Below are 27052 nucleotides of genomic sequence, written 5' to 3'. Positions count from 1 at the left end.
GGCATGAAACCAAAGAAATTGCTCCATGTCAGTGTGTATGAAGCCTGTAAATAAGAGAATCTAGTTTGAGTTCTACACACACTACCTATGAAAAGAAAGTATTACAGAGCATTGTAAGCCCAGGTTAGATGTCACAGTAAGCAAAGAAAGAATAAATGTTTCTCAGCCTTCTGTCTTACCCAGACAGTAGGTTTGTGCAAAGTCTCCCCAGAGCAGGCTGTTTCATTAAGCCTAAAGACAATACAGCACATCTCACCAGATATGTGTCCGAGCTGAGCAGTTACAAAGATCTGAGTTTCTGAAAGGTACCCAAGAAACTCAGGTACTAGTGAGACAATTAACATTTAAAAAATAATTTTAAAAAACCAATAAAACAAAAAACAACCCAAACAACTCAACAAAAACAAAACCCCAAAACCCCCACTACCCACACAGTGTAGCTTCAACAAATTAGTGCAATCCATTGTGCCCACGTTAACCTCTGGATTACTGTTTCCTGTGTGCACAACAAAGCCAGTACTTGGTTCCTTTGATCAGGTAAGCTCAGAATGCCCACCTTACCATACTAAAAATACAACACAGTTGATCCTTCCTAAAGTTTCCCCACTCCTCTCCTACAAAGAGTACAGTGAATGACACTGCCTTATACATGGTAGGTATAAATGTGGGAATATACATATATGCAAAAAGACTCCCGACTCACCAGCCCACTGCTCCTCTGGGGTGGAAGGGGAAAAGAACAAAAGGTTCTGTCTCCAGTTCCCAACTGGAGACAGAGGAACTTGACCTCCATTTTTCTCCACGAGGGGAGAGCACCTATTAGATTACGCACTACTTTCACAAAATTGCCTAATTCTCAGAAATCTTTGGCTCAACTTCAACACTTCCAATTAAAAAGTTTAATGTTGTTAAATCATGATTCTTCAAGAAACGAGTTCTTACCACCCCTTAATTTCATACAGCATATAACTCAAATTGCAGACAAAACAGCCACATGTGAAAAGATCTGGTAGTTATTGATGTCAGAACAGATGTGTGATGTTACAAATGAGAGAATTAACGTTTCGGTAGAACATAGAATATGGTACTGCAACAAATCATCTATTTTTAAAGAACAAAACAAAACCTATTATCTCATTTTTATCATGCAGAGCCTCACCGTAAAACTCTGAACAAAGGCCACAAAAGCCAATAGTATCTGAACTATATGAACTTTGATTTTGGTACTATAAATAAAAATGTTTTGAGGAAAAGGTATCAAAAACAAAGTGAGATTACTGACCTTTAATGTACTGCGGTTGCCAAGCAAGCAATCCTGTAGCACTGGTTCATATTTTTTCATCAAAGTATCCCAGTTATGGTCACTGACAGTAAAGCCACTTTCGTAGCCTGAGGTGACAGAAGAGCCAGCAGATGCTGCATCCGAGGAATCGGTAGAATATGAAAATGTTGCGTCTATATCCGAGAGAGAGACAGTCTCACAGTCCTGTAATTTATCATTTACTGGGCTCTCATGGTCGTGTTGCAAATCTTCACCAGACCTGGAGAAGCAACACAAATCTCCCAAGTGCTCATGAGTTTGTGCCATTTCTGCTGGCTTCTGCAGATTGCCTGTGGTTTTGGGATGCAGAACAATCTCAGCTTCCTCAATAGATTTGCCCTCAACATCATTTACTCCAGAGGCCAAGTTCAGGGAGAGCTGTATGAAGCTGAAACTTGAACTAAAGCTATCGTGTGCACCAGCAGAATGAGAAATACCATCTCTGTTTTGATATTCATAGTTATTATTCACTTCTGTCTGATCCAAAGCATACATGTCTGGGGACTTGCTCACTTTGGTGCTGCAGTTTTTCTCCCACGTACAGCACACAGCAGCAGCATCTCCTTTGCCTGTTGTGGCAGCAGGGCAGACCCCTATCCCTGTGCTCTCTGACTGTGGACTATTGCAACATGAAAGATTTTTGCGGCATCCTGAAGTATCTCCAGTAGCGGCCAAGGTTGTTACCCCATTAGCAGGAACTACAGCACTACATACTGCACCACAGTGCAGGAATTCCAGGTCATTTTGGCACTGTCTGTGCAGAGCACAGCCCTCAGAGCCTCCACAGTGCTGCCTGCCATGCTGGAGCTCTGCTGGGCTGAATCCTGTGCAGGCACCCAGGGACTGAAACTCGATCTGTCGCTGAGCTTCTGGCCTCATGTATCCAGGTCTTTTTGCCAGCTTCTTTTTCCGAAGAGAGCTTGCTGGCATTAATTGCTGGTGATCATCTGGGAGGGGAGAAAAAGTCAATAAGTGTTTCTGCAGTTTTCCAGGCTTAACATACCGTGGCATCTGAAAATAGTTGTTTCTGAAATTTCAAGCAGCATATCGTTTTCCATTTCAACAAAACAGACACTGACCATACTGCAGATAGACGACACTGGGTATTCATTCACCTTCTAAAGAGTTTGCACCTGTTTTTAAGAGAACTCACTAACAAGCTGCTCCACCAGGACACAAAACTGGGTATAATGTATCACATCATCTTCCCTATTCACAATATCACTCTGCTTTTCCATTCTCAACTTGCTTACCACCACACTGAAGCAGAAACTTGGTTTAAATTTCTCTGATCCAAAATTATTTCAGACTTACAAGCACATCTAAGATAGGACTGAATCTGCATCCAAAATGTGAGACCCATCACCCCAAAGCAATTTTGCTCATAACCTGTTGTTGTTGGGTGTTCAGTTTCTTATGTTCATATCCATGTTTTAACACTAAGGTTCAGACTCTATCATAACAGATACAACTGTAGCACCCTGTTGGTCTAATGAGATATTGTACAAGTTGTAATTTAGATTTATGATACTATTGTCCAAAATGTAAATTTAAAGGAAAAGTTTTGCATGAAGAATCACCAATCCTAGAAAACTATTAACTTGTAACATTACTGAAGTATTAACATCATTAAGAAGCAGCCTCTGCTCAGTAACTCTATTTCCTTACACATTCCTTACTTACACAGATGGAAAAATAAATTTGCTGTTTGTAAAGAATAGGAAAAAAAAAAAACAAAAAACCCCACCCAAACAAGATAAGAATACCAATGTAAACATTAAAAGTGGGATTTCAGAATACAGTATCTGTGTTTCTGTACATTTTTATATATGTATTATTGGCAAAAGATTGCATGATGACTACTTTCATTCTCTCATGGATTTACTGCTAGTTAAAAGGTATTCCATTTGTCTGTCCTGCACAATGGGAATCAATGGGAATACAAGCTCTGCACTATCATCCATTTTGTAACACAAAAAGATATTGACTGGACCTATTTGCCAGAATCACCCTTCAAGGGAATCTGATGCCTAGCTGAAATATGCCCTCTATTAGCTGCCCTCTACTCACAGAAGCAGAATCAATTGGCTGCTAGAAATATTCATATCACCCACACAGAGCCCTTACAAATACAGAAGTCTCAATTTTTTTTTCTTTAAATCTAACATACCCCTCTAATCACAGCCCTTCTCCAGTTTTTACACTGATATGCACATAACCTAAATTCCTCAGCAGCTCCTAACACAGGCCTCATACACACCTCACTATGATGACATCCTATAAAAGAATTTAAGCATTAGAATTGAAACTTCCCAGGAGAATTTTCCCAACATTCATTACATTCTCTCCAAATAACCTTCCACAAAAGCCATTTATACATTTTCCATATACTAGAATAGTGGCACATCTCACCATGGGACTGCAGTTAAGGTTCTGTATTCTGTTTCCTATCACCATAAATTAGAATATTCCAGCAGTCTCTTACATTCTCTTTTGTCTGAGCAAAAGAAGCATCACAGAAATCAGAAGTAAAAAAGGTCATAGAGCCTGTCTACTATAAAAAGACAGTGAAATACTGAGCTGTACTGGGAATAATATAAGAAAAGTCTTAACAAACAGGAATCATTCTCAGAGCAAGAGAATAAAAACTGAACAGAATGTTCTTTAAAATGTAATTCTTTTCATTTATATACGAAACAATAGCCTAAATTTTACTTCAGCAGAAATCAGTCATGCATAAAAGAATCTTTCTAAGGCTGCATATACTCCATGACCATTTAAAAACGCCTGTCACAGGCCTCATCTGTAAAAACACAAAAGGTCCTCTGGTTTAATTAAAATCAATTTAAAATTGATCTCACTAAATCACTTTGAATTTCTAAAGCAGACAGATAATTACAGCACTTTAAACACCAAATTTAAACTAAGTTAATGTAAATAACGTTTAAATTGGCCAAAGCATTAGATATTTGCATCAAGTGAACTGGATGCAATTCTAAAAATTATTGGAGCCAAAGGGGTACAATTCCAGTGTCCTGGATGAGATTACACACAGCACACACTTCTCTGCACTCTTCACAAGGTTCACAGGCAGCCCTCTAGACAGGTTTGGTGTTCAGTTCCTTATGGACTCCAGGTCTATCTCCTGGTGAGTGCACCCAGCAGCACAAACCAGAACAGAGCACTGCTCGAGTTATACTCTGGATTACAGCTAGGTCAAGCCACCAGCCATCCAGAGGATGCTCCAGGGAGAGAGCTGCAGGTCCTTTGCCCCAGTGTGGCTGCCACTGAGAGCAAGGCAGAGTGGACAGAGCTGGGACCAACATGAACACAGACACTCACACCTTACCCAAAAGTTAAGGGGAAGCCTGATCTCCAGGTCCAGATAGAGAGCATTCAGAATGCCCTCAGCCATCACAAAACCCAGCCAGGAAGTTACTCTTGCCTTGAGTGTACTGTTTGGGCACTGTTTGCCCTTGTGCCATGCCCCTGTTCTCAAGACTAGAATAATTTCAGTTGTTTATTATTACATATCTGAAAGACAGTTATGTAAACTTTCTCTGCATAGCCTTCCAACCATAGCTTGCCTTGTCAGCACGGCAGAGAAATTACACTGAACCAATTCAGCTGGCTTGTTAAAACAAAAAGAAAGGCCTTAAATTCTTGTCATCTTAGCTCAGTTTGAAGAGCTTCACATAACTGTTGGCAATTAACTACAAAATTATCAGAATGAAAACATCTGAAGGCAGTTTTAAAACCCTACACTACAGTGTGTCGTGCATTGTATGTGACACACGTTTAGAAAGAGAGAAAAGCCACAAACGGAAGAGCCTTTCAATTGTAATATTAAAAATCAACTTTTTAAAATAAATATTTTACAATCTTAGAAGATGATATAACATATTGGATGGCAGATATGTGCAAATTACTTCAAATTCAATTACAAAAGCTCAGAAATATTCTTAACAGCTCTTTCACCATAGCAGCCTTTCCCGATTATCACCTTTTCACGTAAAATAACAGTTCAGATCCAGAGCAGAAGGAAAAAGAAAATAGTCTATTGCTGTAAAGTAATGTTGTTCACATTTTAGTTGCACCAGTGAGATGAAAGAGAGAGAGGTGAAGCCTAAGAGCATTTCCCACTGTCTCTTGTGCCAGACAGACACTAAAGGACAGCAAAACAGTCATCTAATTTATTTTAGATCATCAGTCTTTGTTTTCAGCCACAAAAGTGGCAGTTCAGGTTTTTTGACCAAATGTTCTAATAACATCTGTGGATGAAAAGGTGTAAATTTTTGTTATTCCAATAGAATTTTATAGAACAGTACAGAAACTGATCACCTTCTCACTCCTGCTTTAAGTATGTGATGCAGAATGCTTTCGAGTTCATTTAGGTTCTCCCTGAAAGTGAGAAATTATAGACGCAGTTTTAAAGGTAGCTCAACTACATCTATATTATACACAGTTTGTTTTTATTAGAATAACAAATTCATCTTCAGAGCATTTGTGGGTGGTAACTGATGTGGGAGAAAAGGTATTCGGTCATATTCAAAGTCAACTATCAAAGCACTGCTCCAAGCAATTTCTGTAATGTTGCTTCTCTTAAGGAAGCCCTAAACACCTGCATCAAACTATACAAAAACAAAATAAGTGAGTTTCATATATTTATTATTTGCAAACATACACATAGGTTAAATGTTTAACCTATCAGAAACAAAAATTAACCATTCTTGGAGCTTAATCTTACATGCCAATAACCATTACTATTCAGTTCCTACATCACAGAAGTATGGAACACTTTGCAAGTTCCTAATCAGTTATAGTTTGACTCATTTACTGAATTTCAAAGACACCACTAAATATGCAAAGATGGCACTGATCTCAACACAGCCTATGTAGAAACAAACAAGTACCACCTCTTTGTGCAAATAAGTTTTCAAAGAAAGTCACTTGCAAATAAAGATTTTTGTAGCTATAAAAATGAAAAGGTCTCACTTAGCTTTTTCATCTCACCTACTGAGCATTAACTGCAACTGTGTTTACCTAAAGTTTTACAAAGTGTACCTACAGCGGGAAGCACGGCTGGGTTACGTTGTATTGGACATAATGACACAAATTATTTCCTCACAGAGGCTTGCTGTGGTTTCTAAGGTCACAGACTGGGTTCAGTTACTCAACTGTTATTTGTGACATTTTGGAAATTTAACATTCTCTCAGGTCATTAAATGCATGTCAGTCCCCATTCTTCATTAAAAAGCACCTCAAAGAGTTGTGCATTGTAAAGGCCAGAACGCTCTTCTTTAGACAGGGTTTATATAATTGCAGTTTATTGACACACTCCCATAATGTATTGAGTTGTTACAATCAAGCCACTTAACTCCTTAATACAACAACTCATTTTAAGCCATTTGATGAAATTACAGCACCTCTCTCTAGAATTAGAATCACATCAGCTGATATTAATACACCCATCAAATTTTTCACACCTCAAGAAATAAAAAAATACCATTTAAACCTGGTCTAGCCAAAAAGTGAGTTGGCAAATAACAAACACTTCCCATGTCAGTAACCATCACCTATTTAGTCAGGCGAATAAGAGAAATAGCCCTTTCCTTGATTACATATTTGTTCCTACATCTCGGTTTCCCAATTCATCTGTGGTTGATCAGCCTCAACCTAATCACTCTCCAAATCTCCTTACACAACTCACTGATGTCTTTCACCCAACACAATGATAGTTGCCTTGGCCAACTAGAACTGCCAAACACACATCACCAGCTGCCTGGCAGAACAGTCCCCAATCATCACTAAACCTACACCCAGCTCAGTGATCCATCCTGTCAACCCATGTGATGAGTAACAAAACATCCCAAGGAAGAACACAAGCAGGCCTGGAAAAACAAACCAGTACCAGCACTGGGTGCCTTCAGCATAGTGAAGCTCAGAAAGCACTTCCCCAAAAATACCCAGCCCAATTTTTCCCAAACCTGCGGGCAAATTTCTTTTTAACTTATAGTTAAGTTACTGAGAATAATTTACCCATTTTCCAAAGAGGCAGACGGACACACAAGCTGCAAGCCTACAGAGAATATTCACAACAGAGAACCAATGCTTATTGCAGGAGGTGGGGTGTGGGTGTGCGTAAGTTTTGTTGTTGTTCTTCCTGGGGAAAAATGCTTTTGTTCCCAGTTTCAATACAAGTCTGTAGACATAGTCTATGCAAATGTCTTCAGAGTAGATAACACTGATTCTTTCAGTCAAGATCTGACAACAGCTTTAAATATTACACAGAAATATGGGAGTAAGGATGCTGTATAGAAACTGTGAAATTTTCTTAGGTCATAAATTAATTTGCAAACAACACTTAATGGGTTTGCAGTCATATCCCATAAAACCATTCCACCAAACAGTCATGAAACTATGAAATCAGTACACAGCAGTCCTTTTCAAAAATGGTCTATTTAACACCCCACACTTCTCTTTCATCACTGTCTACAGAGTGACAGTGTGGATTTCCACTACTTCTGCTCAGTCAGATCATCTACAGCAAGACTCTCATATAAAACACATCAGGGGGGAGGGGAGGAAGGAATTTTTTAAAAAGTGTGAGAGCACATTGACAGCAGTCAATTTCTAATTCAAGCAGAGTTTGAATGCTCCAGCTTGGAAATTTGAATTTTTAATTTAACCAAGAGAGTGGGTTCCAAATTAAGCATCTGATGCACAGTCAGTCTGAAACCAGAATTGAGTTTACTGAAATAGAAAGTAATTTTCTCTTAACAGCTCAGTAGTGATCACATATAATGAAAATAAAACAACGTGGCAGTTCCTATATTGCCAAGGGTGAGGAGTCAGAAGGCTTTTAGCTTTGTAATTTAATATCAAAGTCCCAGGACAAATGCTCCTCCTTTGCCTTCTAAAGTAAGTTCGCCTTGTAGCCCCAGTCAGGCTGTCAGATGCAATGTCCATGTTGTCTAGGCAAGAACAGAGATGGAATGGAGCTCCAGACACCAGGAAAGCTGAGCACTAAATTCCCACAGAAAGCAGAGCACTCAGGATGCAGATTAAATACAAGACACTGCAAATGCCAGGCACTGACACGAACTACAGCTACAGCAATGCACAGAACACAGGGCCAACTTGTAGCAAAGAGAAAGGCAAAGAAGTGGTGCTGCTCCCCCCACCCTGCTCCCCAAAAACAAAGTCTCGGGGCTTTACATGAAGCCCTGGAGTTCTTTATGCTCCAATAGAATTTCTGCACTTGGGTATTCTTTGCTCTTTGCAGCAGCAATCGTGTGAACTGTACTTCTTCCAGCTGACCATAAATCCCCGCTCTGAGTGGTGAGACGAAGATCCTGCAGTGAACCCAGGGGCACAGCCTGCAGCACCACTCTTCTGTCCTCAATGCCTGCACAAGCAGCTTCAGTTCATGCAAGTCCTTGCCAAATGCCAGCACATTGCTCAGCATCATCAGTCTGCAGACATTACAACCTGAGAGGGGTGGAAGTGTGCTCCAGCAAGCAGTGCGCAGTTCCCTCAGAGACCTTTACTGGCAAGTGGGGAAGACACACGATATCCGTTCTGAGATCTTCACTGAAAATACGGTTTGGCCTTTACAGCCCTTACCCAAGGCTGTAGACAGACAAAATAGAAGCTGGAAGTTTGTTTTACTGGGCCCCAGAACACAAAAGTGAAGACGTCAGCTATATCCTTTCCCTCTAGCATAGAGGAGAAAAGTAGGTTGTTCAGATAAAATTCTGAGATTACCTATGAACAGGCTATGGAAGAACTACTATAGCAGAGATTGCTGAAACAGCAGGAGAATACTAACCACAGGCAAGAACACTTCTAGCAGAAATCACAGCTCCTTCTAAATACAGTGGGTCAGAAGTTACTCTGCCTAGAGCAAGTCAGCCATCTTTTTTTTAAAGTTTTTTAAAATTAACATTCCAGGAAAGAATAGTTCCTCTCTAGAAGGTAATTGCACTGAACTACAGAATTTAGCAGATGTGGCAGCACAGAGGGACAACAGGTGATAATACAGAGGTTGAGAAAACCTCCATATACAGCTGGAGAGCATTCAAAGGAGACACCCAGCAGCACCAGACAGCTAGTTCTCCATACCTTCCCATGTAGGCGTCCAGGCATTAGAGGCCAAACTTGCTATTTCCAACCCACATCACCAAGTACAGCAGGAACAAACAGATCCGAGCAACTGTCTGCTCAGCTTCAGGCAGGAGTTGAGAGTAACCTCGAGCACCTCACTCAGGACTGAAGACCGGACACTCATCAGGACCAAAGCCTGTTCACACGCTTTCAAAAGCCATGGCCACCAGAAGCAGACAAGGATCAAGGAATACAGTCAAGCAAGCAGCCAGTCAGACCCTAGACTGAGGGAGGACACCACCAACAGATCTACTTTGACTGCCATTCACTCATTTTAGTCTCCATCCTAACTCTGCTGATCCCAACACTGCACATGACTTCCACCACTCCCATCAAACCCTGCCTTCTTTTACACTGACTTTCACTGCATTTCAATCATTGCTCCCCAGTTACTCCTTCCACACCAAGGGCTCACTTCTCTTTAAGTAAAAAAGAGAGTTGATACAGAATCTTCGCAATTGCAGCTCTGGAACTTTGCCAAAACTCTGGACAGGTCACACGTCACAGTCTAGAATGTTCACCATCCACAAAGCTCTCAAACAGTGCTTGTTGAGAGATACTCTCTTTCCCAATACCACTTCTCTTCCTTTCCAATCTTTCCTTTTCCAAGCCTCCCTCCAGCCCCTTTAACAGCATTTCTCTCACAACAGCAAAGAAGCATGTCTCAGCTTACCCCCAAAAATCCTCCTCATATGAGCTTCCAGGCCCTGTACCTCCTCAGCCCATCCCATCCCTTCCTAGGTGGAGAGCCTTCCTGCTTCACACTGCCCATCAGCAGGGCTCAGAATTTTCTAGGCCTTCCCAGATACATCCAAAAGAAGCCCAGCCCCACTTCAGCTGTGTTCATTGATTTCATCGCTTCCCTCCAGTTGCTCAGCTTTTTGGCTACAAGAACTTCAGACAATTCACAGGGTTTCTTTTACATCTTTCACAGCACACAGTTTGTATGACAATTTAAACCAAACCTCACTCTAAAGGCACACTGACTCCATTCATTCCCTTAGAGATCATCTCAATGAAAACACTCTTGTGAGAGCTTCTTTCCTGTGACTGTAAATCACTGCTATTCATGTCTAGGAAATCAAGACAATTACCTGTCACAATCTACTCTGACATTCTCCCTGGGCTAACATACATTAGCTAATAATACAGGCTACTCTTACTAACACGTGTCTGTGCTGCTCAACAAAAGCAGAGACTTCTGCCAGAAGTTTTTTTAAGGTATTTCTGTCACATGCTGTTTGTGATTCACATAAGTACTACTACATAAGTACAAACCCACAGTATCTGCCATCTTTCATTGAACCTTACCCATCTGCTTTTATTACCAAACTAAATGAAAGCACAGTATTACTCTTCAAATAAATTGTACGCCTATATGACATAGACTGTTTCTTGGGTGAAAACAAAAAAAAAAAATCAGACCTCTCAAAAATATTCTCTGTATTACAGAATAAGCCAGTGAACAGTTTTTCAGGTCAACCTATCTTAGCATTTTTAAGTAGATAAAGAAGGTGCAGAATGTACCATATGGCAATAAACATACACACCTGAACAGATCTGCTTCAGTAACAAAAAACCTGGCAGAAGAAAACTCAGAGTGTCATTCAGATAGCTTACCAGAATAAATACAGATTGTTAACTCATTACTTCCAATACTTGGGTTCTCTAATATATTATTTGCTTTAGAAAACACCTGAATTCATAATCCAGGATCAGCAGGGTCCTGTGCAAGTTATTTCAGTTGTATGGGATAGGTCCCTGTGCAATTAAGGATTTCTTCTGCATCTTTCAGGTTGACACACAATACTCCTGACAAGTATTATTACTAAGAAGTAGCAGTCAGAACTACTGTAGCTTCCTTTTGAGGAAAGCAATGCAATTTCAGAGACATCCGATCTCATGAGTTCTGAGGCACAGCAGTAATCTGATGCATTTGCTTTGTGGTTGAAGCAGACCACGTGAGAAACTGCACAACTTCTCCCAGTCACAAAGCATGCCCAAGACAGAACAAAGGACTAACACAGCTCTCCTGAAAGACAGTTCAGTATTTTCACTATCAGAACACACCAAAAGCTTTGTACCTTTAGAACTCCTGTCTTCACGGAAAAGGTTGGAGATTTAAAAGTAGCACTCGGATAGAATTTTATCTTTATATTATCTAAGCTATCAAACCTTAGAGTCACAGGTCCCCTTGAGGAAGCTCCTGCAATAATGCAATTCCATCTGGAGAATTTTTTCTGGAAACTTCAGGTTTCACTTAAATTTTTCATCAAAAACATGAAGGAAATACAAACATCCTATTTAGAGGCCTCTTTGTCTATAGCGACTTCTACCTGTCTACATTTTTGCATTCCAAATCTAAACAAGTCTGAGATCTGATACTGGAAAATAGATTTATAAAGTATCTGTGTCAAGTAAATCCACTACGATAATCTATAGACATAAGTAGTTAACTGACAGGTTTCTTTAACTACTGAGAGAAACAGCTCTGCCTTTATGTTGGAAACCTTTAAAATTTCCTCCTGGCTAGGCAGAAAGGAAAACTCACAGTATTTTGAAGGTACTTGCCATAGTTGCTCAACCTAGAAAGTATCCTCTCTCTCCAGCCCTCTGTGAGCAGGAGCACCTTGCACGACTAGCCTTACAAAGAAAAAAAAAAGGTGACAACAAAACCATGAGAGATACTAAGAAGACTGAGATTTTCATTTCAGAATAATAAAAGTGTCACAGTGCTTCACTGAACAAAAACACACGAAATGTCTTAAATTACCTTAAAGTCTGAGTCCTAAGCAAGGACTCTGTACCAGAGAAAGCCAGGAAAGCAGAACTAAGAGCATCTTTAAGGTTAGAATGCCCTCTTTGGGTATAAAGACATATTTGCAGCAACAGTAAATTTCATTAAGTACAGTGCTATTTTATGCTGTAGAAAGAAAAGTAAATCAAAGAATGCAAGTGTGCTACTCAAAGACTTCTAAAGATGTTAGAAATTACTCTAATTACCCTCTACTAGTAACAATGTTCTGAAGATGCTGCATAATGATAGTGAGGATGACAGCAATCCATACACAGTAGTGCAGAGGGGCAGGACAAGAAAGAGATGGGTATAACTAAAAATAGGAAAGCTTCCAACTGGATACAAAGAAAAACTTTTTCACCACGAGGGGAGACAAGAAGCAAAGCAGCCTACCCAGAGTGGCTGTAATATCCTTGGGGGTTTTCAAGGTCCAACAAGATAAAACCTCTGAGCAACCTGACACAACCCCAGAGTCAGTCCTGCTTTGAGCAGTGAATTGGACCAGAGATCATCTGATGTTCCCTCAAACCCAAACTATGCTAACACATCTTTAAGATTTAAATACAGATCTCAGGATTTGCAGTATTCCACTAGTTAACTACACCCACAGCAAAAGTTCAAGAGTTTCATCTGCGGAAATCAAGAGAGCAACTTCTGTGATTTATAGCTCCACAAAGGACTCACTAGAAGCTAGCAAACAGCAGTTCCATCACATCCTGGAAGCTGAAAACAGCTCACTTTCTATGAATAAAATTCAGAATAAATTTCAATACTAAAAATAAATAAGTTCTCAAACAGCATTTAAGCATCCATCATTCACACAGAGAGAAATTACAAGCTTTGGTGATGGTCAGGGCCTTAAGCAAGACAGATACAGCAAAGCATAACACAGGAACTCCAATTGTTCCACAGCAGCGCGCCATTAGTAGTTAGCTGGCAATTAAATGATGCTCATGAGCATCACTTAAATGTCACTTTGATCTATTGCAGTTATTTCACAAAATCTTTATTACTGAGGCTTTTTATTGGCTGTAAAAACATTGGCAAGCATTTCTCTTCACTATATTAAAAATTATTTTGATACCTATTCCTAGGCTGCTTGCCAACTGGAAGACAAGATGGAGCCATCTGTGAGACTACAACTCTCTGAAGACACTTGCCTTTCCAAAACATAATCCCTTAAATGGTGCCAAGGGCATTACACACAAAAAACCTAACATCACATCTGAACAGCTGCAGCAAAACCTGCCTCTCTCACAGATTTCCCAGCAAAGGAAGGAGGAATACTGCTTCTGCCTGGGGAATACTGCCTCTACCCTACCCAGTCCATGAAGTCCGATTATGACACGAGAATGTAAAAAGTCGTGCCTGAATACTCTGCCACACAGATGTATCAGGCAGCCAAAACTGTGCCAGAATGCTACACGTTACAGATAACTGAATTAAGTAGCAAACACAGCTATTTCTATATCTTCTCTTCCTTGGTTTGGTGGAAATTTGAGGGATTTTTGGGGCTGGTCTCTTTCTTCTTCCACTGCTTAGCAATGTTGGGGCTCAAAATATGTACACAGGCTGCTACCCAGAATTCCTAATACCCTCTGCATTGTCTTCACCCAGTCTGTTTGATTTTGATTATTATTACTCCTGGTATTATCCCCTATTTGCCTTGTAATCCTCCTTTTAAAACCTCCTCTCATATTTTATATCATGATTTCCAAGCCATTAGAGATCGGTTTTAGACAACCAACATCTAGAACAATTACTCCTAGAAGACCTGCAGGAAAGACAGCAAGCCCATGTACTTCTCAGAGCTTGCACTGAAGATTCATACTGGTCTCTCAGCATTAAAACCACAGGCAATATAAACTTGCCAGGGTCACACTTAATGCCTAGGCTTCCAACTCTATGCCTAGGCAAAGCACACAGAATTTCACTAGGGTGTGGCAGCACACAAAGCAGTAACACAAGAAGTGCATGTGCATCCAAATCCAGGAGAAAAGTCTGGACTCTCACCAAGAAATTCAATGCCACACCAAACTCACCAGAAACACAGCAAAACAGTTGCTATACACCACACTCACTACTCGTAGTAAAGATAAATTAGCTAAAAATGTGAAATTAATTCAGAAAGTGAATGACATCAATATACACTGCCTACCTAAACCAAAGATGGAAAACCTTACTAACCGCAGTCTAAAAAACACAAGGCCTTGAAGTACAACAGGGTAAGCCAGTAGATTTCACAAAGGGCAATCAAAAATCTTACAGATTATTCTTCCCAAAATAGCAACGCTGGCTTTTACCTGCCAGCCCTACCTCCCACAGGAAAAGCCGATAACAAATCTAGTCCTGAAAATCTACATCATAACTATACTTAAGGTGGGCAGAAAGCATAACATGAAATGGATCCTAACTTGACCCTGGAACAGACGATCCCATGGAAAATTCTGTCATTGGCAAATGCTGGCACCATAGTAGGAAAATTCTCAATCAGCTAAAAGAACACATACCCTACTGCTAGTGCTCACTGCATACCAAAAAAAAAAAAAAAAAAGTATAAGCTGATCTTTTCTTACCTTACAGCAACTTGAGACCCCCTGGCAAAACCATATTTTCCCCCAATATCCACTCTTATAGGAAACAGATATTCAGTTCTGACAGATTGCTCAGAGGAAACCATTAACTGGAACAGCTCCTCTCTCACAGCCAAGTCTGTACAAGTCCCCAGAAGACCACAAGCGTGGGAACACTACAGCAGCCTCTCTCACCATGACTTGGGGAGTGTTTAGGCTCCCCAGGGGAAAGGGAAACAAAATACCTGTTGATTATTAACTACTTTGGGAGCAAAACCACGCAGAGCTGCTCTAGTTCTGCCCCAGACAACAGTAATCAGATCCTTCTCCCACAATTTCAGTGAGGGTCTCCTCGAGATTTTCACTGCTCTGAGTAAATTAAAATCTCCTGCTCTCTTAAATAAGGATTCTGGCAGGACAGGAGTAAAGTTTCAGCATGGTGTCCTGCCAAAACACTGCAGTGGCAGCACAGCCTGGGACCATCCAAGGTCCAAGAGCACCTTATGCCCCTGAGATCCAACATCACTGCTGAAGCACAGATATCAGCATCCTATCCACATCACTCCCAATACAGATACGGCAACCAAAAAGATGTTAACAGTGAGGAAATCTTGCTACAGCAACGTAAAGTATCACCAAACTCAGCAGCTGTGCATCACCCCCTCCTGAGACTGGTGTGCCTACTGTTCTTCAGGAGCAGGGCTGGGAAAGCAGCACAGCCACAGCTCAGCCTGAGCTATTAGTGCAAATACTGACGGGTTAATGCACTCCTCGTTAAATGGGAAAAGCCAAGCCCCAGAAAACAGCTGTGCTGCCTATTTCCCTCCATCACTGGGATCTCCACGGGCCATTAGCAACAGGAAGCACCTGAAGCTTAGACCTGCACAATGAAATTCAAACTCATTCCTGTCTCAGTAACCATCCTTGCCCAAAATCCTAACAGAGAATGGAAAGCTCTTGTCCCCAAAGCCATGCTCTCTAACAACAGGGGGAAATTAAATTTATATGATCAGCCTAGCTCTTGCAACAAAAAGTCAGATATTTCATGAATCTGAGGCTACCTCAATTTACCACCCTGAATAGGCTAAGGGATGCTCCTTCCCGTGAATCTCGTGGTGTTTCCCTGAAGTAGAACATTTATGGGTGGAGGAAGGGGAACAACCAAACACAAGAATTAGATAGCCATAACATAAAAGAACAGCCTGTGGTTATAAGTACTTGGCCTTGCAAGCAATCTTACCCCAGCACCATTCCAAGTGGCTGCATATCTGCAGTAATGTTAACCCATAAAACTAAGCTGGTATGTCAGTGGGAAGAATGCTTACCACCATAACAGAAACAAAATACTTAAAGTATCCCACTAAAACAGCAAGAAAGCAGTTTACTGTCATGAAAAAAAGCTGTTCTTCCCCTTCCCATGCTCTCTGGAGAATTTCTGGCTTCCCAAAAACAAAACAAAAAGATGTTAAAAATGGTTTCCCTAATTGCTTACAGTGTATTTTTCAGACCAGTCTGAAATCAGCATCATCAGATTGGCAATTTAAACTCAGATGTGCTGTGCTAGGGACTGTAGTGCTCACCCCATTAATCAATAAAGCTGTGAAGCCATTGACAAACTTCTTTGTCTACGGACACATTCAAAATACCACTATTACCTGATTCTAATTTTCCATTAGTGTTATTATTCACCATTACACAAAGTCTTGAAAAGCTACACCAATGCCACATGCCTCACCTTACACAGATCTGGAGACTTCCAAAACAATTCAGAAAATCTAATGATATCAACTCCCAGTTCCTGCCTCCCACAGATACTAACCCTCTCATTTTACTTAGTCTTACAATACTCACTATCAACCTCTTGACTTTTCACTCCACAGGTTGCCCCAAAGTCTCCCTACTACGAAATTTTCCTCTGTAATGGCTTCATGCCCCTCTGACCTCTCGGTCCAGCAAAGGAAAACTTTCAACAAGAGCACATTAAACCCCTCCAAACAACCAACTCTTCAGCCACTGCAGAGAACAGGGAAAGGTCACACATGCCACATCCAGTCTGTTCTTAATTTTAAGGAGCCACTTTTCCCACACAGCTCTTTCCCAAGGAGATTTTATAATCTAAGCATACATACAGTGTGTCTAACAAATTTCTGTTCAGTTGTAGTTCTGACTTGGCTGCTCCTTCATTCAATCCATAAGCAGAGGTAGTGCATACAACTTTAAAGGAGCTAGCTAAGCAGTACTAAGTAAACATATTTTCCTTTTTCCATCTCTTATTCTGAGTACACAGCTGTTTGTGTAGTAAATATTGACTATTCAAGGTAAAATCTAATTTAGTTGGGGTTTTTTACACTTGTCAGTGTTATGAATAAACAGAGTGACAGAGGGCAAAAAGAGCAGAGTAACAAGACAATTTACCCTGACACCAGGGTGACATGACTAAGACACCTATTTGTAAAGCAGCAAGAGAGGAAGGGAGGAGGGGGTGAGAAAAATCAGAAAGCGCCATTGATCATACTCATTAGACAGCTGGGTCCCAATTAGAAATATATCACACAGAGATAATAAGAGGTGCTCTGGAAGGAAGCTTGGCTGTGAGATGAAGGAGGGTCTGAAACACAGCAAGCAGCATTTTACAGTACATACAGAGGGGAGGCAGAATCCAAATTCTGCAAGTCCCAAAGGAATCACACCAAACAAAGAAACCCTACTTGAGGCAAGCACGTGATCTCAGCCCTCTGCCTGCAGACTTCAGATTACTCATTAAGCCACTTCACATTCTCAGCATCAATAAACAGAGAAGTAACTCCATGTCAATAGCTCATTCAATTTCCATACAGAAAACTCATGTTTAGCAAACAAAGTATGTCCATAGTGGATCTTAGTCTCCACAGCATCAGTAGTTTGCAGCCTTGATAAAGATTGCCTGATTTCTCTCTGAAAGCTTTTTTCAGGTGAGCTCTTAATGGAGTCCACACGTATATGCTAAAGAAGAAAAAAGAAAACTACATGGTGTGTAAAATAGTTAACACTACACAGAATTAAGGAAACACCTTCAAATAAGGATACTACCATGCTTAAAATAGGCACAGTAGCCTTTGTTCAGTGCCAGAGGGCCAAGTTTTTCCCTGTGTGACTGCTGGTTTACAAAGGGCGCATTCATTCTGAATACATAAGGGTTTTGCAGCAGTTTTACTTCAAGAATATTGAATAGTATTACAACATACCCTGGGCTCAATCCTAATCTAAGTGACTTGGCATGAAAGGGCTGCTTTCTGGAAAAAGACACAAGATGTTAAGGATGAACTTGGAAATCACCATGGCAACTGTGCAGGTCCCTTCCTGTTCACCTTGGAGGCCGATACTCCAAAGGAGGCAAGGAAACCCTTTTCCACAGGAACCATTAATATGCAATATGGCCAAAACCAGAAAAGGTCACAGCCTGTCTCCAATCAATTAGAAAGAGGGGTTTGCTCAAAGAAACATAAGGCTAAAATGGGAAAAGGAAAAAAAAAAAAATCATAACGCCTGAGGAGCACTCGAGAGGCGTCACACACTCGAGTAAATCGCACTTGAAAGGTCAGCTGGTTCAGTAGCTGTCAAAGGCCCAAGCTATGGTGAGCAAAAAAAGCCTAACCAAGTGTGCCTAATTTGCGAACAAAGTCAGAATTAACCTTTAGGGTTTTCAATTTTGTTGGTACAAAACATTGTTTGCAGTGCTTGCTGTCCTCTTGTTCATCACAATTAATTTATCCTGGTGCTAATAAATCCTCTTTTCTTACACGGACCCGCTACAATTGCGCCAGAAGCAGCATAGGCCCAAAGTTGTGACTTCACTTTACTGAAAAGAACAAAGGATGATTAATCTAAACTTAAAGAGGGAGGAAGCCAGGGGCAATACAACACTTGCCTCTGACTGTGCTTTGGAGTGCTGCTGCACTGTCATCATTGGTGGTGCATATGAGAACGTGCCACTTTCAGTGCCCAGTCTCAAAGAGAGCTATAAAGAAAACTGATAACTTGATAGTTATCAAGCACTGGGACAAAAAAAAAAAAAAGACATCTTGAATATGATCTCAAGCATATAAAACACTGCACATAAGCATTTGGTGCTTCTTGTACATTCCCTCAGCTTGCCACGATTCCAATATTTTAAGTGACCACAAATCTCTAAATGCAGCCTTTTTTTTCTTTTAAATCAAGTATTTAAACGCTCCTACTATGCCATTTCATAAGGGCCTAGAAGCACTATGAATGGTAAAAAATGTACTGTAGCTTCATCTGGAAAACCACTGTTAATGCCTTCCCAGAACGAACCACAACAATTTCAGCTTCAGCAATGAGATGGGGGAATACCCACACAACGTCATTAAAGGGACTTTAGTATTTAAACACCAAGAAACGTTTTAATAAGTAGAACTTCTCCCTTTTTCAGGAGTGACTGTAAGGCCAATAGCGAATCAGCAAGTAAATGAACCAATAGGAAAGGACAAAACAAGAGATAATGCATTCCAGAGGACTTCAACCATTTCTTTGAAAACCATCATTACTTCTAATTAGCAGCAGCACTTGCTGTTATACCTTCTGCAGCATATTTTGCGGAAGCCTTTCTTATAAAAGCACTCCTCTGCAGAACTCTTAAATTGCTATGCAAAAGCATAGCAAGAAGTTACTCAAGCCCTTGTCCACAAAGTTTAATGTGGATTACCAAAACAGGAATGAGCTGTTTTCTATTAAACTGTTGGCAAGGACGACTGAAGTGTTTGCAGAAAGTCTTGGTGGACTCATGGAGCTGGGAGAACCACATATCCCAAACAACAGCAGATATACCTAGTCCCAGCTGTCCTGGGAAAGGTGAAGTGGTTTTCTCCAGAATTTCCCCGTGGCTCCAGCCTTTTGCCAGCACCCCCGTGGATAAGGAGGGCAGCCCTAGTTCAGACCAGCTGACTGCTGCTGCTCTGAGAGAAAAGGAAAGCAGTTCATCCACATTAGAGGTCATGGTCTTGTAAAATTCATATATTTGTAAAAGCAAATATACACAGAGTGTCTGCTGAAAAGGCACTTTTCTTTTTCTTCCTTAAGCCAAGACTGGAGACATAATGTGGGTGAGTTTTCTAAGAGCACCATTACTTCCCTCTTTGCAGTTGGTTATTAAAGAGAAATAAACAAATAAACCATACAAAAAACACATTGCTATCTTTGTAGCACTACAATGCGCTCACACGGGCTGAAGTGGAATCAAAGTATCTTAGTTATTTGAGTTAAAAAAACTATAGCTACATTGCTACAAAGTTGCAATACCCTTTCTTAGACCGCATTAACTGCGAAATAAATGCCAGCATCACCAGGGGCTTAAAAAACTAAAAATAAATAAATTTTAAAAACACTAAAAAAACCCTAAAACTTTCAGACTGTGAAATGAAAAGATCCAGGGGTTTTTTTCACCAAAGAAAAAAAAAAAAAAACCCCAAAAAAAAAAAATAAAACCCACTACATTCTCCCCACAGACAACGCGCCTGCCGAGAGCTGCCGCCGCTCCCAGCCCGAGGGCAGCAGCCACCCGAGCCGCCGGGCCCCTCCAGCGGGGAGCAGCGCTGCCGGCCCCAGCCCCAGCCCCAGCCCCAGCCCCAGCCCCGTCCGGGTGCCCCAGGCCGCCCGCTCGCCCAGGGGCTCCTGCGGAGCTCTCCGGCCGGACCCCCCCGCCTCCCGCCTGCCCTCCCTCAGCGCCCGCCGTGCCCGGCCCGCTCACCTGCGCGCCGCCTGCCGGCACCGCCCGCCCGCGGCTGCGGCCGCCACATCCCGACCCCGGCCCGCAGCGGGCGGAAAGCGGCCCTGGCCCGGCCACTCCCCGCCGGGGGCGGGCCCCAGGCAGCTCCACCGCCCCGGGGAAGGAGCGGGCGGCGGGCGGGACCGGCCCCGGAGGGTGGTGCGGTGCGGTGCGGCCCCGGGGAACCCGCGCCCTCCGGCCCGAGCGGTGGTGTCAGGCTGTGCGGGCTCTGTGCCCGCAGGTCTGCAGCAGGAAGTTAGAGAGGAATCAGGGAATCACAGAACCGGTCAGATTGGAAGGGACCGCAGCGGTCCAAGCTCCCTGCTCAAGCAGGGTCATCCCAGAGCACCTGGCACAGGATTGTGTCCAGATGGTTCTGGAGTATCTCCAGTGAGGGAGACTCCACAATGTCTTCGCACAATCTGTTCCCGTGCCTGCAAAGAAGTTCTTCCTCATGTTCAGGTGGAATTTCCTCAGTATCGGTTCCTGCTCCTTGCCTCGTGTCCTGCTGCTCGGCACCACAGAGAAGAGCCTGGCTCGATTCTCTTGACACCCTCCCTTCAGACACTTAAAAACAGGATAATGTCCCCTCTCAGTTGTCTCTCTTGAGGCTGAACAGGTCTCTCAGCCTTTCCTCATAGGAGAGTTGCTCCAGTCCCTCCATCTAATCTCTGTGTCCCTCAACTGGACCCACTCCAGGAGCTCCATGTCTCTCTTGTACTCTTGTATGTTCCAGCATAACAACAAATATATATACCCAACATACCCTTGGAAAGCAATTTATTTTCAGATTTAGCTATACTGGGCATTACTTGGTCTCAGAGCCATCATGTGACTGTTTGTGAGCCCTACTCTGGCACTGCTTTGCATGTCAAATACTCACTGAATCTAGCAAGATGTGTACAGTTATTACGGTATTCGTTGACTTCAAGTAGCCATAATCATCTTGGGAGGAGGACTTAAAGAGATACTAAGAAAGTTAGCAGATTATACAAAATTGGGAGGAACTATTGACTCCCTTGAAGGCCCTGCAGAGAGACCTCAACAAATCAGAGAGCTGAGCAATCACCATCCATATGAAGTTCAACCAGGAAAAGTGCTGGACTCTGCACCTGGGATGGGGCAACCCTGAGTGTACGGACAGACCAGGGAATGAGACACTGGAGAGCAGTGCCATGGAGAATAAAGGAATAAAGCTCTTAAGAGAGTGTCCAAAGGAGGGCAATGAAGATGGTGAAGGGCCGTGAGGAGCAGCCATGTGAGAAGCTGCTGAGGGCACTGGGAAGTTCAGCCTGGAGGAGACAGAAGGGAGATCTCATTGCAGTTACAGCTTCCTTGTAAAGGTGAGAGGAGGAGCAGGCACTGATCTCTGCTCTGTGCTGACCACTGACAGGACCCAAAGGAATGGCCTGAAGCTGAGTCAGGGGAAGTTTAGGCTGAGTATTGGGAAAAGATTATTCACGCAGAGGGTGTTTGGGCACTGGAACAGGCTCCCCAGGGCAGTGGTCACAGCACCAGTCCGACAGAGTTCAAGAAACACTTAGACAACACTGTCAGGCACAGGGTATGATTCTCAGCACCGTCCTGTGCAGAGCCAGGAGTTGCACTTGATGATCCCTGTGGGTCCCTTCCAACTCAGAATATTCTGTGGTACTGTGAATTCTGTGTCTGTATTTTTATTGCTTTTGTATGACTCCACATGTCTTTATGTCACAGAGCTTTTTCATTTTGATGAAAGATGCTATCATTTATATATATGTATGGGGGTTTGTTGGTATAGAGGCAATTTCCTTCATAGTAGCTTATTTAGGACTCTGTTTTGGGTTTGTGACCACAGTCAGAGATGTTTTAGCTGGGCAGTGCTTACACTTCTTCTTGAACTACCCTGCCAGTGAGCAGGCTGGGGTATATAGGAAGCTGGGAAAGCACACAGCTGGGACAGCCTGACCTAAACAACCCAAGGAATATTCCAAACCGTATGTCCATGTGACATCACACCTAGGAGTAACGGCTGGGGGAAGGAAGAGGAAGAGAGGATGTTCAAATTTATGGTATTTTTCCTCCAAATTCACTGTTATGCATGATGGAGCCCTGCTTTCCTGCGGATGACAAAATGCCTGCTTGTCCATGGGAAGTAGTGAACAAGTTCCTTGTTTTGCTTTGCTTTGCTTGTACGTGTGGCTTTTGCTTTACCTGCTGAGCTGTCTATGCCTCACCCCATGAGTTTTCTCACTTTTACCTTGGAAAGGTAAAAGTCACCTTTATCTTGGAGAGATTCTTTCTCCCATCCTATTGAGGCAGGAGGTGAGTCAGCAAGTGGCTGCATGGGGATTAGCTGCCTACCAGAGTTAACCTTTAATATACAGTAAATAATTTCAAGTCCTTTTCCTAAGATCACTGTACCTTTCCTGATTCTGTTCTCTCAAACTTACATATCATTGGAACAACATGAATTTCTGCTAAAATCCCCTCTCCTGTATTGTGTTTTAGGTAATTTTAGTCCTCCACCTTTTCCAGTGTATCTTCTCCTCCCTAGTTAACACATACATCATCTTTTGCTATCCCTAGTATTTCTCTACTGACAGTTTTATTTCTATTATTATTCATAATTACAAGCTTTATATAAGCTTATGAGTGCCCACTGACTACAGCTTTTATTCACTTTGCTAAAGTGGTACCTGCTTTACTCATAGATCATCATATCCACTATATTAATCACATACATGAAATCAATGTTTTCCAGGTGGCCTCCATCACCCTAGTCTTCGAGAATGGTCCTTCCTTCTCAGATGCAGGAAATGTAATTGTGAGTACACTATCCTGTGCATAAGGAAGTTTTCACAACATTCAGAAAAGTTGCTAAAAAAAGCCTGGGTTTATCTAACAACTGTCATCTTTCTGATTTTCTCTGGTTTCAGTCCATTCACTAAGAAATACAGGACATGCTAAGAGAGTTTTGACCTCCTGTTCCAGCCTGTGCCCTTCCTGACCTGTGAAAGAAGACAGCAAGCAGCTGTGCCTCACATGCCAAAAATAGCCAGGCATCCTTCTCCTTCCTTCAGCCTTGCTGCAGTGCATCTGATTCAAGTGATGTCAGTGCTGGTTCCCATCATTCAGAAATAAATTGGTTGTAAAAGGGCAGTTCTATCGGTACAGACAAAGGGCCCATCTAGCACAGCCTTGCCTCCAGCTCAAAGCCAAGGCAGCTGTCTCAGCCAGAGCAGGAACAAGGCAGCACCCACAACACTTCCCCTTTGGACTGTCCCACCTAGCCTCTGACCAATGTGTGCTCAGGGGTTCCTCAGCTCAGTGGGACTTCCTGAGTCAGCAGCCCCTCTCTAATTTTCTTGTTTCTGCTTTCTGGGATGAGGGGACTAAGTAAGTGTTCAGGTTTGCTATGGATTCCTGCAGTGGCACCTTCACATTTCCTGTTCTGTTCTGTGTTCCTTTGCAAATGATCTGTAACCTTTGATTGAGTGCAGCCACACACTTAACTGATGTTTTCTGATATGTAACTAGTGCCACGGTTTTCTTCTCAGTGCTGTGATCATTTCAGAGCTTTTCATCTTTTATGAGAGGCTAGGATTTTCTTCCTGGTAGGTGTTGATTCAATTCACATGATGAATTTCATCTGTAGTTTGATTGCTCAGTTATTCTATCTCACAAGATCCTTCTGCAGTTCTTTGCAGCCAGCTCTTGTTCATGCTACCTCAAATAACTCAGCATCAGCAGCAGACTTGGTTCAGCTGCTTATATGGTGAACAGGAGAGGTTCAAGAGACACTAGTCAATACAAAGCTACCAAAAGGTACATAGTCTCGAAACAGATATTTAAAAGAAGCAGGGCATGAGATGTACTTGGGGAAAAAACCCTGCTAGTGAGTTCTTTGCATTTGTTCTGAATGCACTAAGCGAGTTAAAGTTTGTCCCAAACCTCACCACTTCAGCTTCAGGTGAGCTTGCCTTACCTCGTGTGTACTTCACATCAGTGTATACATTTAACAAAAAAGTCCCACCATAGAATACTCAGCAGACTGTAATTCATTACCTCAGATGATAATCAGGAATATGTGTGAGTGTGTACACAGAACATGACATTCTGTTCCTTTATCCAGAAAGGAACTGCTTTTTGACAACCATGAACGTTCCATTGCCAGACCATTGGAAAGGAGTTGCAGGGGAATGGTAGATAGTTTTTACTGAAGATTTTAGGCATAACTGTAGAAAAAGGCACAGACACCCTTCTGAAGCAAATGCTAGTGGGGGAGACTAGTGTCCTTGGGTTTTAATGCTGTTTTAATTGTGTCCTAACCTAATTATAACCATAACCCTGATTCAAATGACATAGTGAGACATCCAGAGATGCAGAGAAATCTACCCCACTCCAGTTTGCCCTAATGCACTTTTGGGCAGTAGTTAAGTGTTTAGATTGAGGTGGATGGTGTAAGAAATGACACAGAAGAGCATACCTAACAGTAGATACTATAGTGCTGTCTTCTGGTTTAGATTAGTCAGGAAGGAGCTGGAGAATGTTGCTATTTCTTAATTTCCATTTTTCATTATAATAGCACATACAGGCACAGCTGCCAAAAGAAATTGTCCTGCCTGCTCCCTCCACTACCTCTCCAGCTGTCCCTGCCTTCCCTTTCCCCAGGCTACTGCCTGCTTTGTACAGGAGAGTTTCATTGGCTCTACAATGAACTAGGAACTTTTTTTCTTTCCCCACTAAAAACTTTTCTCTACTGAAAAGCAACTGTGAAGGTACAGCATTACATGTTGCATCAGAAATCACACCAAATTTTAACAAACCCTCTCTGTACTGTGCTGCTGCCTCTTTCCTTCTCAAACAACTTCCTGAGCCCTCGTGCAAGCTCCAAATGGACCCGTTTTCCACTGCTTGTCTTGGCCTCTCAGCTTCTCATTATCTGCACATAGCTGCTGCTTTGTGTGGTACCTTCGCTTCCAATTGACATCAGTGTGTGGGAGCTCCCCCCTGCACCTGCTGCCATAAAGAGCAGATTTCCTGTAGCTTTGTCCCTTGCGACTTCTGGTTCATCTCACAGCTCAGCTGCCAACTCTGCCTTTCTTCTTCTTGTATTCATCTTTGTTTTTCCCTCTCTGCCCCATCACTGCTTTTCCAGAGACCTTTTCTGTTTCAGTAGTAAATAACGTATTCATCAAAACATGCCCCTGAAGGGAATCCAGCTTTACTTGCAAATTCATGTCAAATTAAAAAAAAAAAGGTTTTGCCTGATATAAAAATGAGGAAATCCCAGACATGTTAGACTTGTTTATTTTTATCTCTTTAGGATCAAGACATCTTGATCTTTTTAAGCTAGGTTCACACATGGCACTGGGGCATCTGTGGTAGATCACAAGAGTAAAAACATTATGCTCATGTTCTAATATGGATTTTTTCCAGCTATTCTTCTCATCCTCTCTCCTTCCCCTTAAGAATGATTTGCATGGCACCTTTTGAAGGATGGCTGCAGCATGGACTGGGACAGCTGCAGTGAGGTGGGAGTTGTGGGAAGGAGTGGCCAGTGTGGAGCAGCAGCATGAGCTGGAAGAGCTCAGTGAGGCAGAGCACCCAATTGTCCAAAACCAGAAGAATTCATTTGACTTTCAACGATTAAGTTCATCACCAAACGATTGTTTGCCATCAAAGACCAGTAAAAGCCAGGATATTTTGGATTAATATGCAGAGGACTTTTAAATATACATATTTTTAGGTCGTCCACAGAGCTGAAGCAAAAAGTTTTTTGCATGGCTTGGTTAGATATACCATCATACCCTATCCAAAATGAGATGTTCTAAATTTGTGCTTTAGTTAATTCTGTGCATACTTACAACACCTCTGGAATACATTTTGTGATATGATTAGCATAAAGGTAATCTTCCTAATAGATAGAGAAATAAAATAAATCAGGGTGCCTAATGTGAAAGGTAAAAATCCCAGGCTCAGTTATTAAACCAGAGAACTCCTAGAAACTTCAGCTAAGCCAGGGTTTTTAAAAAAAAAAAAAATTAAACAGCATTTTAAAACAAGTTCATGTAAATCTGAAATAAAGAGATGAGACTTTATTGTGATTGTTGTTACAGGTGAATACATTTCACTTTCCAGAATCACTGGTTTCATTATTCATCGACAACTGTAACAGTGCAGCTGTTCGGCTTTACTGGCATCATTTTCTGATCCTGTTCCAAAGAGAGTGACTCAACTGGTGTCAGGTTAGGCTTCAAAACAAGAGTAAAGCTGATAGCTCATTATCACTCAATTCAAAATATTTATGGGATTAATAATCACATATTATGGATAACTCTAAATGTCTGAAGTCCTAATCCAGTAGAATACAATTCAAAAGAGTTAAGCCTTCCAATGTTTATTTTGACTGAATGACTTTCCATAAATTTTAATTAGTTGAAGAAAAG

At 41.8% G+C, this 27052-nt stretch overlaps 1 protein-coding gene across 3 annotated transcripts in view; it reads right to left on the bottom strand.

The window, feature by feature from the left end:
- The window catches only part of DISC1 (DISC1 scaffold protein), a 191327-nt gene extending 170667 nt beyond the window's left edge, over window positions 1–20660 (bottom strand). For all 3 annotated transcript variants that reach the window (XR_004417359.1, XM_033054805.1, XM_033054804.2), the window contains exons 1-2: window positions 20604–20660; window positions 1283–2268 (exon numbers count right to left, since the gene is read on the bottom strand). Coding sequence is in view for 2 of the 3 variants with exons in the window: in XM_033054805.1 (XP_032910696.1) it covers window positions 1283–2268; window positions 20604–20652 (1035 nt within the window). In the remaining variant the exon portion in view is untranslated. The remainder of the gene's footprint in view (window positions 1–1282; window positions 2269–20603) is intronic.
- Window positions 20661–27052: the final 6392 nt, after the last annotated feature.

This window comes from Catharus ustulatus, chromosome 3, assembly GCF_009819885.2.
Source record: "Catharus ustulatus isolate bCatUst1 chromosome 3, bCatUst1.pri.v2, whole genome shotgun sequence".
Taxonomy (NCBI): Eukaryota; Metazoa; Chordata; class Aves; order Passeriformes; family Turdidae; genus Catharus; species Catharus ustulatus.
Note: the sequence above shows the minus strand (reverse complement) of the source record. Positions and strands in the feature narration are given on the sequence as shown.